Raw genomic sequence first — 17,383 nt, forward strand, 5'->3', positions numbered from 1 at the left:
TCTTGCTTTGTTGTTGCTACTACTGCTATGGAGGTGACCTCTTTCTCTACATTTTTCACTCAATATCTTTTAGTGATTGCTCAGCTCTGAAGGCCCTCGTAACAACATCGTTATAATTCGTCGGGTCTCTCAACAACACATCTAGGGATGGCAATAGGACGGGACGGGGGCGGGTTTGCCATCCCCATCCCCGTCCCCTAATTATATCCCCACTCCCATCCCCGCATCCATCCCCGGATCTACCTAATCGGGGAATCCCCGTCCCCGTCCCCGTCCCTAAACCCGTTTGAAATACCCGAATTTTTAAAGAAACCTCAAGTACTCAAATGAAATCATAACAAAATTTATAAAATATCTGATAAAGAGTTTATATAAATGTCAAACACTGTAGAAAAAAGATGCAACTCAAATCCTTAAGATAAAAAATGTGAGCATCTTACATCAGTCATACAAAATTAAAGAAAAAACTAATGTTATTTCATCATTATAAAAAGAAATGATCAAACTTATCATTATCATCACCATTTTCTTCTCCATTATGTCGAATCACATCATTCCACACATTAATCAATTTTACAATTAGTGCGTGGCTCTGGCTCATCCGGATCCTGCAAATTAATAAGAGTTTTAGGAAAAATTTTATAAATTCAAAATACTTTAATACAATGACAAAAACAACTTATTGTTTACCCTATGTCATAATCATTGTCAAACTTTTGATCCTTTGAAACTATATAATCTAATAATTAATACAAGCAAACAACAAAAATTACAAATAATAAAAAGAAATTATTAGAAATAATTTAATTTGAAAACTATTTAATACCTTGAATTTCAATCCATAACCAATTTCGAGCACACATCAAAGCCTCCACAGTTTTAGGATGAAGCTTATTACGGTGTGTACTTAACACTCTCCCACTAGAACTGAATGTTGATTTGGAAGCAACGGTCGTCATAGGAATAGCCAATACATCCTTAGCAATATCATGCAAAATGGGATATTTGATCCCATTTGTCTTCCACCAACATAATATATCAAAGTCACTTGTATTTCTTGGCAAGAGTGACTCTTCTAAATAATAATCCAACTCGGATTTCTAATGTTCAGTAATAGTATTACAATCCATGAACATCTCGAATTTATCAGCATTATTACTATGCTTAGGAAGTGGAGGCCTTAAAGATGAAGATTGTGAATCTTCCACTTCCCGAGATAGTTTGGAATTTTTCTTGTACTCTTCTACCACATCAAACAACTTTTTCTTTACTGTTTTAATTTCAAATGAAGACATATCACCATAAACAAGAGGATAATAGAATTGATATGTTTTCATCTTGTACCTCGGATCTAAAATGCTCCCGCTCCCAATTGCTAATAAACAATTCATCACATCCCAATATTTTTCAAACTTTACTTTCATATTTGTTGCCATTGTTTTCACTAAATTATCATCTGAGAGAAGCCAATCACTAATTGCCAACTTAATATCGCAAATGGTTGAGAAGAAAAGATTTATAGTCGGATACTTGGTCCCCGAAAACAACTTTGTGGCATCATAAAACATCTAAAATTTAGAAGAAATCTCTCTCACTTTTGACCAATCTTCTTCTTTGGGAACTCTTTTATATAAAGTCTCACGTTGTTTCAAACGAGCACACACATCTTTGTATTCCAATGCAGTGATAAGCATTAAATAAGTGGAGTTCCATCGTGTTTTGCAATCAAGTTCCAATTGTTTGGTGCTTAGAACCTTCAACTGTCGAGCTGTTTCAATAAATTTTTCATCTCTTTTAGGAGTTGCCGACCAAAATCCGACACTATAACGAATTGTTTTAATACTGTCACAAATCAATTCTAGTACATCCCTCACAACCAAATTCAAAATATGGGCACAACACCGCATGTGAAATAATTTTCCTTCTAAAATAAGTGAACTTGGAGGAAGCTTGTCGAGAATATGTTCAATCATAGTATCATTAGTTGTGCAATCATCAACAGTTAAAGTAGATAACTTACTATCCAAATTCCAATCCAAGAGGCATTCAACAAGGGCACTTGCAAGGATCTCAACAGTATGTGGACACGGCACATACATAAATCTGGTAAAAAAATATAATAAATATTAATAATAATAATAGTAATATAATAACTGGAAAAATACAAGTATGATGTTAAAGAGTTAAAAAAAATTACCTTACAAGCCGACTTTGTAATTTCCATGAAGCATCAATGAAATGTGAAGTGATGGCCATGAATCCTCTTTTCTAATTACTTGACTTCCACATATCAATTGTCAATGCAATTCGACTAGCATTTGACTCTAATAATTTCATTGTCTTATCTCTTTCATACTCAAACACCTTTATGATGTCGTTCTTAATTGTGTTCCGAGAAACAACCTTAAATAATGGTTGTAAGGCATAAGAGTACCTTCTAAAGCCTACATGATCAACCATAGATAACGGATACTCATGCAATATAATCATATTCGCAAGCTCCGTCCTCCCATGATCTTGGTTGAAATTGTATGTCCCAAGCACCACCATCTCATCATTGTATTTTTTTTGCTGCAATAGTGATTGATTTATTGTCTTTTGTCTTTTGTACAAACATGTTTTTATATGGTTAAGCAAATGCCTGGTACCATTCTTTTCTTCAGCACCCAAGGATTTCTTACAATCATTGCACACTACTCTCCATTTTCCTCCAATTTTCTTTCTCTCAAAATGATTCCATGCGGGATATCTTAATTTTCTTTTATTTCCATCATCTTCTCCTGTAATTTCAGCATCTAAATTCTCATTTTGAGATGTTTCGTTTGCCCCTATTGAAACACTCCAATTTTGCGAATGTGATGCTTGACTTTCCACAGTTGGAGCAGTTTGCATGGCACCCACAACCTCTTTATCATTAGTTTCCATATTAAATGATACAAATAATAGACTAAGTTTCGTTAATATATATAACAAAGCATCCTTGTATCATTTCATAGAAAACTTTTAATCACCCCAAAGAAGTTCATGAGATGAAAACACATTTCAAATAATTAAGTGAACTCAAACTAATTTTATTTACTAAGTCAACCAACATAATCATTAATTATCTGATGACAACAATTTAATCACAGAACCAAACAAAGGAGAAGCTACCTCATTGACTGATTGTTTCGGTTAGGAATAATTCTAGCAAGCGGACTAGGTCAAGTTGTAACAAATGGACGACAAGTCCAAGTATCGATCCCACAGAGACTATTGTTTAAATACTAAAATCTAAATTATTCGATTTAATCTAGGCAAATAATAACAAGTGATTTGGTGATAATTTCAACTAGTTGAATTAAATTAAATTATGCTAAATTATTTACTAAGATCGAATTTGCAGGACAACTTAAAACTTGGGATAATTTCAAATTGAACAAAATGATCGGGAACGCACAACGGTCCAAACTTTGATTACTGTCACGCCTTGGAATTAATTAACCCCAGATTACTCGATGTCACGGTGAAATTCCCTGAACTAACTATAAATCTATTTCTAGAATTTATAATCTTATTTTTATTTAACAGTCCAATTATTTCTAATTGAATTTAATTAAACAAAAACGCATTATTCAACGATGGAATCACAGCTGTCGCCTAAAATCGCACATTGAAACCGAATACTATTTCTAGTCGATTTAACCGTGTGTTGATTTATATATATTTTTTTGAAGCTAAATTCAACCTATTCTCTTTCGAGTCAAGATCGAACAACAAACATGCAAATAATTGGCCAAATTAAAATCACGAAAATTATGCAAACATTAATCAATAACATAGATTAATTCATAAATCAAATAATCCAATGAATGAACAGACTCGACAGTTTGTCCCTATCGTGGTCCCGATCACAAGAAAAACTACTCCATAAATTCAATACTAGAATCAAATCTAATATTCGAAATCATGAATGAAAATAAGAAAACAAGAGAAGAGAAAATCTCAGTGATGGTGCACGGATCTTGCGTGTGAATTGCGCGGTCTCTCCTCTTTTTCTTCTTTCTTTTCCCCCCTGCTCTCCGTCTGATAAGTCCTCCGCTCCCCAAAAAAATCCCTCTCATATCTTATATTTCCTCCCTATTATCCTCCAAATCTCCACAGAATCTTCGTAAAATATTGGATCTGATATCAAGTACATGGACCCCGTGCATACATCCGTGTATGGGTCCGTGTAGATACTGTAATATTAATTCTTGGGAAAACACTGGACACGGACCCCGTGTCAAGGTCTGTCTTTGGGTCCGTGTAGACTCTGGATTTGTCTTCTCGGGTGCTTTTCTACACGGACCCCGCGTACAGGTCCGTCATGGGGTCCCTGTAGACTCTGTCAAGCTCTTCCTTTGGCTTTCAAGGCACAGACCCTTACACGGGGTCCGTGTAGAGGTCCGGATAGGCACTGTGAAATTCTTCCTACTTTTCCGGTTGTTTCTGACATGGCAATGCAAAGTTTGACTTTCCTTTCTTTTCTTCGGTTTTTATCATCTTTCGGTCAAACCTGTACATAGCAATAATGAGACGAATAAAAGCGCAAAAATCGGAATAAAATCGCTAGATAAGCATGAATACGACAAAATAAAAATCTCTAAAGCGCTATATAATTCGTGCTTATCAACTCCCCCACACTTAACCTTTGTTCGTCCTCGAACAAATCAGACATAAAATAAGGATGAGAAATATCTTAGATTCAGAACTCAAGTAATACAATCAAAACTTCTCAATTTGTCCAATTCTTTCACCCCCGGTCAAAAGATCATGCTTCGAATATCACAAGATTCGTTTTCATCACAATTTAAGATTCAAACATTACCTAGTAAAGATCAACAGAACGAGATGTGTAGTGTGCAAGTCATAACTTATACTCATGAACAGTTATTTGGTTTCCGGGTCACTTATATCATCATCATTTTTTTTTTCGAAACGCCCTATATGCTTGACTTTCATACCCCTCTGTACTAAATGTTGAACGATAATGACTTGGTTAATAGGTCTTTTCAAGCTTATAACGTAAGGACAAGGTTCACGGCTACACTAGAAGGCATGGGAGTCAAAAGTGAGAGAAAATAAATATACTTCTGCAGCGCCATCATTCACCCTTTTACTCACCACCAATCATTGTATTTTTATCATCTTTAGGGCTCTATCATCTCCTTTCTTTTTCATTGTCCTTCAACTTTCACCCACAGATTCTTCGGGTGTCTTCAATATCATACACTTTTCCTTTTCTCTCTCTTTTTTTTTTTGAAAAATAATTCATCGATTCCTTCAGATAAATTCCTTCAACTCTTTGGAGTAGCTTGAACATTTCAATGTGTACAGAAGGTTTATTTCTCTCAAAAATAAGTAGGAATAAGTGTATAGGCTAAAATTCAGGTGGTTGATGTGGGACATTGAATAAATTACGAATGGGGTCTAATTGTGTGTCATTGACACACACCATTCGAATTTTTAACAGGCTCAAAAGGGGTTACTAGAGACAATAAATGATGTATCAGGTAGGCTTGAAAGGTTCAAACGGTCCAAAGATCGCCTAAATCATCCTAAGTCACCATCGTTCGTATTTTCGCTTCGAGGGCTAATCAGACGAGTTCTAGGGATCTTTGTTCGAATTTTTTTTTTTGTTTTTTTTTTAAGTTTACCTTGCACCAATTTACCATGAATGAGTAAAAGTTTGACCAAGTGCATGGAATGAAATGTAGATACAACACTGGTTCATGTCTGACTCTCTCCTTGAAACTACGACTCCTCTTATTCAAAACTAGTCATGAAACTATTTCCGTGGCGATCCAAAATCTAACAATTTAATTCGGTTATCAAGTAAAAAAAGAGTTCTTTCTCTAGATATAGTCACATCCTGCGTGAAAAGTGTTGTTAAGTGCAATGCAACGATGTGTGATAACACTGAGAGCGCATATGGGATATCATAATCGACGCCACCGGAATAGCTGGAATGGCCCCCAAGCCATTCAACATCTTGTCTATAATATAGAGATCCAAATGGCGGACCTCATTGTTCCCAGCTTTCCTCGGAATGACATTCGCCCCTGTGAAGTAACAGATGAGACGATCCAGCAGTGGTAGGGATGTCGGGAGGACGCTGGAGCGGGAACCTGTAAGAGATGTGTGGTATTGGAGCCGGCTTCTCTCCTGAGGGATTCGGAACGTGATGTCTGACAAGAAAAGGTCCAACTGGTTGAAGACTATCGGGGGCCCATCATTGGGGACGTTTAATATAGCGGCCAGATAATCGCTAGTCAATTCGATAGTATTCCCCTTGACATACGTACGAATGTGTTGCAATCCAGTTTTGTCCTTTTCCTCAAAGTTGGCGTAGAATTGCCATACCAAGTTAGGGTAATAAGGGCCAGTTATGTCTAATAGAGGTCCCCAACAAAATTTATCAAACTCTGCTTGGAGTGGCACTTCATGGTCAATTCGTGGATGAATAGAACGTTCCACAATGACAGAGTTCTCATGCAGTGCGGAGTACCACTCAAAATTTTCGCGGTTGATGAACCTAGCGGGATCAATTGCTAACCGTGCGGACCCAGAGGATGATGATGCGCCGCCTCGGGCGCGCTTACTAGTGTGTCGGCGAGGAGGCATGGCGATCGAGACGGCTAGATTCAAATACGCAACCAATGAAGCTCAACAATCCCAAATAACCAAACAATTCAATCACCACAACCCACAAATAAGCACAATCAGGCGGACCCAAATTACGAGCCTATTTAAACGCAATGATAATCAACCAAAACTCCAATTCAAATCAATCCACGATCGATGTGATCAACAACAGATTATCCCGAAGGTGGACTCAATTAATATCAATGGAATCTTGTGCACAATCAAATTCCAAAAGCCCTCTACTCGGAGAATGGCACCCAACCACCGAAAACAAATACTCAATCAATATCTGAACGAACAGGCAATAATCCTAGGGAGTGAGTGTCAAGCCACGCTTACCGGAACTAGAAGAGGTGTTGCAGCGCAATGGTGGATGGCGGTCGGCGACGGGAAGTAGGGCGGTGCAGCTGGTGGGCGGCGTGAGTGAAGGAGAGAAATGATTTGGGAATTTAGGGATTTGGGGAAGGAAAGTCACGATTTTTAAATCTGATACAGCCGGAATTAGAAGGCACGGACCTCGTGTTGGGATCCGTGTCACGGTCCGTGTAGGTTCGCGAATATGAGAAATCTGTAAGTGTTGTACACGGACCTCGTGTACGCGTCCGTGTACAGGTCCGTGTAGTCTCTGGAATTAGGCAATTTGAAAAAGCTGGGACAAGGGCCCCGTGTAGGGGTCCGGTTACACATCCGTGTACACTCTAGAAATCGGCATGTTGGGAAAACTAGGACACGGGGTCCGGGTACACATCCGTGTACACTCTGGAAAACGGATTAACTATTTATTTTTATTTTTTGTTTTTTGTTTTTTTTTACACACTACGAACCGAACACATATGCAAAACCAGGAATGTACAATTTTATAAATCTACACATCAAAATTGAAACTCGATCAAGCACACAAGATGCAGGAATTGTACAAAAACTTCCCTGGCCTACTTGATGTTCTGAGTCCGCTGGTCCTAATAGACTCCCTACATTTGAGAAATTTCACCGCCAATGAATAAATTACCTGCACCACCATTCACTGATATTAACTCGCGAGATATGCATAAAACAAACAAAAAGAAAGAAAACTAAAATAAAAATGGAAGGAAAACAAAACTAAACGTTGGGTTGCCTCCCAACAAGCGCTAAATTTATAGTCGATAGCCAGACTGTACTCCCTTTATTCAGTTTGGATCCTGCAGATCCACGGTGGTCGGCTCATCGGGCATGGTACCACCATGATAAACTTTTAGTCTGTGCCCATTCACTTTGAATGCTTCAGTTGCTTCACTAGTGATCTCCATTGTCCCGTAAGGGAAAACTTGTGTGATGGTACATGGTGCTGACCATCGTGAACGCAACTTACCTGGCATCAACTTCAGTCGAGAATTATATAGCAGAACCAGTTGTCCGACCACAAATTCTCAATGGACGATGTTCTGATCATGCCAGCGTTTGGTTTTCTCTTTGTAACGCTTGGCATTCTCATAAGCCTCCAACCTAAACTCGTCCAATTCATTCAGCTGCAGCACTCTCTCATCACCTGTGGCTTTAGCATCAAAATTCAAGAATTTAGTAGCCCAATAAGCCTTATGTTCAAGTTCTACGGGTAGGTGACAAGACTTCCCATACAACAATTTAAAAGGAGACATGCCGATGGGGGTTTTGAAAGCAGTGCTGTAAGCCCAAAGTGCATCGTCGAGTTTGCTAGACCATTCTTTCCTTGAAGCACCGACTGTCTTCTCAAGAATGCGTTTTAATTCTCTGTTTGATACCTCGACTTGGCCACTAGTTTTAGGGTGATAAGGTGTGGCCACCTTATGTCGGACCCCATACTTAGCCAACAAATTGTCAAATTGACGATTACATAAATGAGTACCCCCATCGCTAATGATGGCTCTAGGTGTGCCAAAACGTGAGAAAATATTTTTCTTGAGAAATTGAACGACAACCCTAGAGTCATTAGTTTTGCATGCAAGTGCCTCTACCCACTTAGACATGTAATCTACAGCCACTAAAATATACTTGTTCCCGAAAGAAACTGGAAACGGACCCATGAAATATATACCCTATACATCAAATATCTCACATACCAGAATATTATTGAGAGGCAATTCATGTCTCCTAGAGATATTACCTGTGCGCTGACAATTCGAACATTTTGTAACATATTCATGTGCATCCTTAAACAGAGTAGGCCAATAGAAACAAGACTGGAGGACTTTTGACGCAGTCCTAGTTGCCCCAAAATGGCCTCCAGCTGGACCAGCATGACAATGAAACAAAATTTCACTTACCTCTTCCTGGGAGATACATCTCCGGACTATACCGTCTGCACATATTCTAAACAAATAAAGATCCTCCCACAGATAATATTTCAATTCTGAGAAAAACTTTTTTTTTGCTGATAAGTAAAATGAGGATGAATGAACTTACTGGATAGATAATTAACAAAATCGGCATACCAGGGCAAATTGTTTACCTCAAACAGTTGTTCATCCGGGAAATCATCGCGAATAAAACCCTTACCTGCACTTGGATTCTCCAAACGTGAAAGATGATCTGCAACCTGGTTCTCTGTCCCCTTTCTATCGATTATGTCCAAGTCAAATTCCTGCAACAGAAGGATCCAGAGAATTAGCCTTGGTTTTGCATCTTTTTTAGCCATCAAATATTTCAAGGCTGAATGATCGGTGTGCACTAAAACTTTTCTCCCTATCAGATATGATCTAAACTTATCCAGAGCAAAAACCACAGCAAGAAGCTCCTTCTCTGTAGTGGCGTAGTTCAGTTGGGCAGCTGACAGTGTCATACTAGCATAGTAGATGACATGGATGTAGTTTTTCCTCTTTTGCCCTAACACTGCCCCCAGAGCTGTGTCGCTTGCGTCACACATCACCTCAAATGGCGACCCCCAGTCAGGCGCTATCATCACAGGTGCGGTGATTAATTTCTCCTTCAAAACCTGAAATGCTTGCACACACTCATCGGAAAAATCAAAACGCACATCTTTTATCAGCAAATTGGTTAGTGGCTTAGCAATGCAAGAAAAATCTTTGATAAAGCGTGTATAGAATCCTGCATGTCCTAGAAAACTACGCACTCCTCTGATGTTTGTTGGGGCTGGGAGTTTTTCTATCACTTCAATTTTAGCCTTATCAACTTCAATCCCAGTTTCAGAAATTTTGTGTCCCAATACTATTCCCTCTCTCGCCATGAAATGGCATTTTTCCCAGTTTAAAACCAGATTTGACTCCTCACTTCTCTCCAAGACCTTAGACAGGTTAATCAAACACGTATCAAATGAAGAGCCAAAGACAGAAAAATCATTCATGAATATTTCAATATAATTCTCAATCATGTCTTGAAAAATTGCCATTATGCAGCGTTGAAAAGTTGCTGGTGCATTACATAGACCGAATGCCATTCGTTTATATGAAAATGTCCCGTAAGGACAGGTAAACGTGGTTTTCTCCTGATCTTCAGGGTCAATGGGGATTTGCATATAACCCGAATAACCACCAGAAAACAGTAAAAAGAATGTCCAGCTAATCTTTCCAACATTTGATCAATAAACGGGAGGGGGAAATGGTCCTTACGGGTGGCGTCATTAAGTTTTCTATAATCGATGCAAACACGCCACCCTGTAAAAGTTCTGGTAGGAATTAATTCATTGTTCTCATTTTTTACTACAGTGATGCCACCTTTTTTCGGAACAACTTGTACTGGACTTACCCACCTACTATCAGAAATTGGGTAAATAATACCAGCGTCCAGTAGCTTTATCACTTCTTTCTTTACCACCTCTTGCATAGCTGGGTTCAGACGCCTTTGAGGTTGGGTAGATGTCTTGTGGTCGGCCTCCATCAGAATTTTGTGCATGCACATGGATGAACTGATCCCTTTGATGTCGGCAATACTCCAACCTATGGCTTTGATATTATCTCTCAGAACTCGCAACAGCTTTTTTTATTCCGTACCTGTCAACGTAGAGGAAACTATCACTGGAAATTTATCATTATCAAGTAAAAATAGATATTTTAAGTGCAAAGGTAGAGGTTTCATCTCTAGGATTGGGGCTTTTTCAATAGATGATTTTAAAGGTCGTGGGATATACCCAAGCTCCCCAATCCTCGAGTTTACCGTTTTCGAAATCGGTCTGCCTGCTTCCAGATAATGAATACATTCGTCCAGCTCTTGATTTCCCAAAGCTTGCAGGCACGAATGGGTCAACATACCGCCAAAGGATCCTCATCAAGTAATTCCTGCAAACCATACTCAACAAACTCGTCAGTAGCATCAATTCTAAAACAATCAGATGTATCGTTGGGATATTTGATGGACTGAAAAACATTAAACACCACGCTCTCATTATTTAACCTCAACACCAACTCACCCTTGTGTACATCTATCAGAGCTTTTCCAGTGGCTAAAAATGGTCTTCCTAAAATGAGAGGAATCTCACAATCCTCTTCCATATCTAACACAACAAAGTCCACTGGGAAAATAAACTTGTCAACCTTCACTAAAACGTCTTCTACTACTCCCCTAGGGTATTTAATAGATCTATCAGCCAATTGTAGGGAAATTGTAGTAGGTTTAACTTCACCAATTCCTAGCTTCTCAAAACATGAATAAGGCATTAAATTAATGCTTGCACCTAAATTACATAAAGCCTTACCAAAAAATGAACGTCCTATGGTACAAGGAATAGAGAAGCTACCTGGGTCCTTAGCTTTTGGAGGCAACTTATTTTGTAAAATTGCAGAACATTCCTCCAAAAGCTTCAATGTCTCAAAATCCACTAGTTTCCTCTTGTTTGATAGAATTTATTTGAGAAATTTTGCATATGAGGGCATTTGAGCTAAAGCTTCTGCAAACGGGATATTTATGTGCAGTTTTTTGAAAATCTCAAGGAATTTTGAAAATTGAGTATCCAGTTGCAGTTGCTTTGCTCTTTGGGAAAACGGGAGTGAATTAATATCAACAGTGGGGTTCGAGTTTAGAGACTTACCTGCTTTCCTTGCGTCCTCGGGCCCTTGCTTGGATGACCCTCTTCTTTCACATTTTCCTCAACATCAATTACTTCTTGCTTTAGGGGAGCTATCACCGTGGCTGCATTGACACCCTTTGGATTCTTTTCCGTGTCACTAGGTAGTGAACCCGGAGCTCGTGTAGCCATTTGTGTCGCCAGCTGCCCTAGTTGAGTCTCAACCCTTTGCATCATGGCATCATGATTTTGCCATCTCATCTCATTCCCGGCTATGTACTTGGCTAGAATATCCTCAAGACTCGATTTGCTATCTTGTGGCTTGAAATCGGGTGGCATAGAAGGTCCAGTAACTTGCGGAGGTTTAAGTGATTGCTGAGGAGGCTTTTGCTGTGTAGGATGTTGTGGAGGATTGAAATATGGTTGCTCAACAGTATTTTCTGACTGCCTCCAACCAAAATTCGGATGATTCCTCCATCCCGGATTATATGAGAAGCTGTATGGATTATATTGTTGTCGACCCTGGTTTCTTACATAATTCACTAAATCCTCTCCAAGACACTGTATTCCCTCACAAGACATATCTAGCACGAATGGCATTTCATTAGATGATCCACCAACTATCTCAGTATTTCCCTGAATTTGATTCACTGGCTTGACTGGTAATGATTTATTTGCTTGTAGTTGTGCCATCTGATGTGTCAGTACATCAAACTTTGCTGTGATCGCTGTCAGAGCGTCCATCTCAAGGAATCCGACTTTCTTCTCCGTTCAATTGTCTTGCCAGCCTACATTTCTCTCTGCCATATTAGATATGATTTCAAGTGCTGCGGTTGGCTTTTTCCTGTACAAGCTACCATTTTTCGCTGCATCAAGCATAGATCGCACAGATGGATCCACCCCGTAGTAGACTGTTTCAACCTGTTGGCCTATCGAAAAACCATGTCTCGGGCACATTCTCAACATCTTCTTAAACCTTGCCCATGCTGAATTCAATGATTCCCCATCTCTCTGTCTAAATGATGTGATTTCATTTCGCAACTATGTAATCTTGGTTGGGGGAAAATATCTGTGCATAAAGACCTCGACTAACTCATCCCATGTAGTACTAGAACCAGCCGGAAGGTCTCGAAGCCACTCCATAGCTTCTCCTTGCAGGGAGAATGGAAATAGTCTGAGTCGAATGGCTTCCGTACTCACCCCATTGCACTTGATTGTATCACAGATCGACAGAAAATTCTCCAGATGTGCATTGGGGTCTTCAGAAGGTGATCCTGCAAATTTGAATTGGAGTTGAATCATCTGGATGATGGCCGGTTTAAGTTCGAATGTGTTCGCTTGAATTGTAGGACGGACAATACTAGAGCCATAACCTCCAAATGCTGGCCAATGGAGCTCCATTAAAGTACGATTATCCTCTTCTCCGGCCATGCCTTCAGATTCTGGTTTAAGGTCTATTGCAGATTCCTCTTCAGATTCAGATTCAAAAGCCAAGTTGTTGTTCCTTCGAGCTCTACGAATGCGGCGGAGAGTGCTTTCAATCTCTAGATCAAGTGGCACTAGATTTTTGACGTCTTGAGCACGGCTCATATAACGCGAGATAACTCCTGAAATCAAAAATTTAAGCGCACAAATTAAGCTCCTAAAAAGTGTAAAAATCTGAAACAAAGTTAATTAAAATACTAAAGATTTAAAAATATTAAATGAAAAATTAAAACTAAGAATAAAAGCCTAGTCTCAAACAAATAATTTATCCTAATATTAAACAAATTGTCCCCGGCAACGGCGCCAAAAACTTGACCGATTGTTTCGGTTAGGAATAATTCTAGCAAGCGGACTAGGTCAAGTTGTAACAAATGGACGACAAGTCCAAGTATCGATCCCACAAAGACTATTGTTTAAATACTAAAATATAAATTATTCGATTTAATCTAGGCAAATAATAACAAGTGATTTGGTGATAATTTCAACTAGTTGAATTAAATTAAATTATGCTAAATTATTAACTAAGATCGAATTTGCAGGACAACTTAAAACTTGGGATAATTTCAAATTCAACAAAATGACCGAGAACGCACAACGGTCCAAACTTTGATTACTGTCACACCTTGTAATTAATTAACCCCAGATTACTCGATGTCACGATGAAATTCCCTGAACTAACTATAAATCTATTTCTAGAATTTATAATCCTATTTTTATTTAACAGTCCAATTATTTCTAATTGAATTTAATTAAACAAAAACGCATTATTCAACGATGGAATCACAGCTTTCGCCTAAAATCGCACATTGAAACCGAATACTATTTCTAGTCGATTTAACCGTGTGTTGATTTATAAATATTTTTTTTTGAAGCTAAATTCAACATATTCTCTTTCGAGTCAAGATCGAACAACAAACATGCAAATAATTGGCCAAATTAAAAGCACGAAAATTATACAAACATTAATCAATAACATAGATTAATTCATAAATCAAATAATCCAATGAATGAACAGAATCGACAGTTTGTCCCTATCGTGGTCCCGATCACAAGAAAAACTACTCCATAAATTCAATACTAGAATCAAATCTAATATTCGAAATCATGAATGAAAATAAGAAAACAAGAGAAGAGAAAATCTCAGTGATGGTGCGCGGATCTTGCGTGTGAATTGCGCGGTCTCTCCTCTTTTTCTTCTTTCTTTTCCCCCCTGCTCTCCGTCTGATAAGTCCTCCTCTCCCCAAAAAAATCTCTCTCATATCTTTTATTTCCTCCCAATTATCCTCCAAATCTCCACAGAATCTTCGCAAAATATTGGATCTGATATCAAGTACACGGACCCCGTGCATACATCCGTGTATGGGTCCGTGTAGATACTGTAATATTAATTCTTGGGAAAACACTGGACATGGACCCCGTGTCAAGGTCCGTCTTTGGGTCCGTGTAGACTCTGGATTTGTCTTCTCGGGTGCTTTTCTACACGGATCCCGCGTACAGGTCCGTCATGGGGTCCGTGTAGACTCTGTCAAGCTCTTCTTTTGGCTTTCAAGGCACGGACCCTTACACGGGGTCCGTGTAGAGGTCCGGATAGGCACTGTGAAATTCTTCCTACTTTTCCGGTTGTTTCTAACATGGCAATGCAAAGTTTGACTTTTTTTTCTTTTCTTCGGTTTTTATCATCTTTCAGTCAAACCTGTACATAGCAATAATGAGACGAATAAAGCGCAAAAATCAGAATAAAATCGCCAGATAAGCATGAATACGACAAAATAAAAATCTCTAAAACGCTATATAATTCATGCTTATCACTCATGCAGTACGTAGCACCAAGTTTGAGCAATATAATTTGGTAAAATTTTCTGTCAAATATAATTTGGTAAAATTATGCCATAAATATTAATGAAAGTAATCTATAATCTGGAATCATAATGAAAAATGAATAGATTCTTGCAGTACGTAGCCCTGTGTGCCTTTCACCATAAATGAATAGATTTCAAGATACTCAATTCCAAATCCTGAGGCAAGTAATAACAGAATTAAAGGAATGGTTGGTAAAATCAAAATCCCAAAATAAGTAGCAATTTCACTGGAAATAAAGGGCAGAAATCCGTATGACAAAATGAAACTAGCAATTTAGCATCTACATTTCATGGTTTGTAAAATCAAAATCCCAAAATTAACTAGCAATTTAGCTGGAAATAAAGGGCACAAATCCGTAAGACAAAATGAAACTTCTATAATTACTTTAACCTCAAAACCTGAGCTTGGAGAAAAACCAACGATTCTTGCCGGTCTAAAACCTTTCCTCGAACCGAGCCTTGATCCCCTTACAAGCCGTATCATACCAAATTTAGATTTGGGGGCTAGGGTTTTTAGTTCTCTTTGTTTCTTATTCTTGAGCGTGAAGTGAATGAGACGCCTTGTAGGTATTGTTTTTGAAGTATAAGTATAAAACTTAAAGTATTATCTTTTATATATATATATATATATATATATATATAAGTATTATCCTTTTTTAATGATACCCTACACACCTTTGGTGTGTACTTCCCTGGGCGCCACTGAGTTGGCGCCCACATGACTCTTTTTTTTTTTTTTTTTCAATTGTCAATACACAAAATCAGGAAAACAAATCTCTTCTTACCAAAAAATAAGAGATGGCTCCTTTTTTTTTTTTTCAATTATCAATATAAAGAAATCTGAAAAACTCATCTCTTCTTCTCAAAAAATAAGAGATTGACACTTACCCACCACTTCACCGCCCAATCTCCGCCTTAGGATCGAAACTCGTCCACCACCCGATCTCCGCCATAGATTTCTTTCAATTTTCAAATAAATTATCTGCCCTAATTAATTCAATAAAAAGAAATACGCGAAATTTTCACTCTCAGGGTCCCGATGATGCGTGAATTTAGTGAATGAGATTGAGATGAATATTGGTTTTATTCATGTTGTGTCTAACCTATATTTTGTTTGCAAGAGTTATGAAGTGGGATAATCACTCTGGTTTTATTAGCATTTTTTGTTCCTCCATGGAGTTCTCTACTCAAGATAAGTTATAATTGTTGTGCCATGTCTTTCCTCCAAGGAAACTTTACTGAATCTATCAATTGAAGCAAAAAAAATCATTCTATCAGGAATCGTTATCTGAACATACAAAGCTCTTTCCCTGACGAATTTCACTATGACTTTTAATGGTTATTATGCTTTTTTGTTACTTTTTGGTAACCCTTTGTGGGTTTGATGGCTGAGTAATTTGTATTCTTTACAGGAAATGGGCAGATGCAGAAGCAGAAGGACTGCTCAAGATTGTCTATGGATTCTCGTGTTTATATTGATGGAAGCACCAAGAATGATATGGTTAGTTTATCTTTTCTTTAATCTCTATGAGTTAACAGTAAGAAATTAGGAAAATCATTTGCTATTTTGCTTAGATGCTGCCATGGTTCTAAAACTGGCTAATTAAACTTTTTCTCAGCCATTTGTGTTGGAATTTGGCCAAGGCACTTCAGGAAGAGCCACTGGAACACCGATGAAGAAGTTACTGGCATGTGAACTAGCTAAAAAAGTTGAACCAAAGAGACGCTCGCCAAGTATTATTGCCAAATTGATGGGCCTTGAAGGGCTGCCATCCCCAGTCATGTTCATAGACAACAGAAATGGTTTTCAGAAAACCATCAGCCAAAAAATCTTTTAACTAAAGCCCAAAGGAATACCCTACTCTATGATGGGCGATCAAACAGAAAAATTCCGATGGAGCAGCTAGAATTTAAGGACGTTTACGAGGATCTGGAAGCATCACATGTAGTTAATCAGCGTCGTTCGTCGAGATGGAGTGCGAGTTATCAATCATTTGTTTTTTTATTTACGAGGATCTGGAAGCATCACATGTAGTTAACATCTTCAGCATCACATGTAGTTATAATTCTGTTGAGTCCCATTCAATATAGAGACAAAAAAGAAACTATCTGACAGATGGAATGTCATCTACATCTATTATCAGCTAGTTATCAATCATTTGTTTTTTTTATTAGCTTTGATATTCTCTTTTCTTCTACAAGTCATAAATATGAAACAGAAAGCTTAAAGATTCTTGATATAAACATTATTTGGATTTAGTTCAGCATTTACAGAAGGTAATGAAAAGCTTGTTTAGTCGATTCATTCATCTTCCTTTAATGGTTATTACCTATACATGTAAACATATAAAGAAATATATACGAAATATCATGTCATATTATAACTACATAAACTTTT

General features: G+C 38.0%; 1 protein-coding gene across 1 annotated transcript; it reads right to left on the minus strand.

Annotated features, from left to right (window-relative positions):
• Nucleotides 1-287: 287 nt before the first annotated feature.
• Nucleotides 288-15,544, minus strand: LOC140988311 (zinc finger BED domain-containing protein RICESLEEPER 2-like). Its single transcript, XM_073457340.1, has 9 exons — nt 15,377-15,544; nt 14,935-14,985; nt 2,270-2,925; nt 2,198-2,209; nt 1,574-2,103; nt 1,209-1,456; nt 827-1,100; nt 692-739; nt 288-610 (listed from the first exon to the last, which is right to left on the minus strand). The coding sequence occupies exons 1-9, from the start codon at nt 15,467-15,469 to the stop codon at nt 564-566; spliced, it is 1,959 nt and encodes a 652-aa protein (XP_073313441.1). The 5' UTR covers nt 15,470-15,544; the 3' UTR covers nt 288-563.
• Nucleotides 15,545-17,383: the final 1,839 nt, after the last annotated feature.

The sequence above is a fragment of the Primulina huaijiensis genome, chromosome 11 (genome assembly GCF_012295235.1).
Source record: "Primulina huaijiensis isolate GDHJ02 chromosome 11, ASM1229523v2, whole genome shotgun sequence".
Taxonomy (NCBI): domain Eukaryota; kingdom Viridiplantae; phylum Streptophyta; class Magnoliopsida; order Lamiales; family Gesneriaceae; genus Primulina; species Primulina huaijiensis.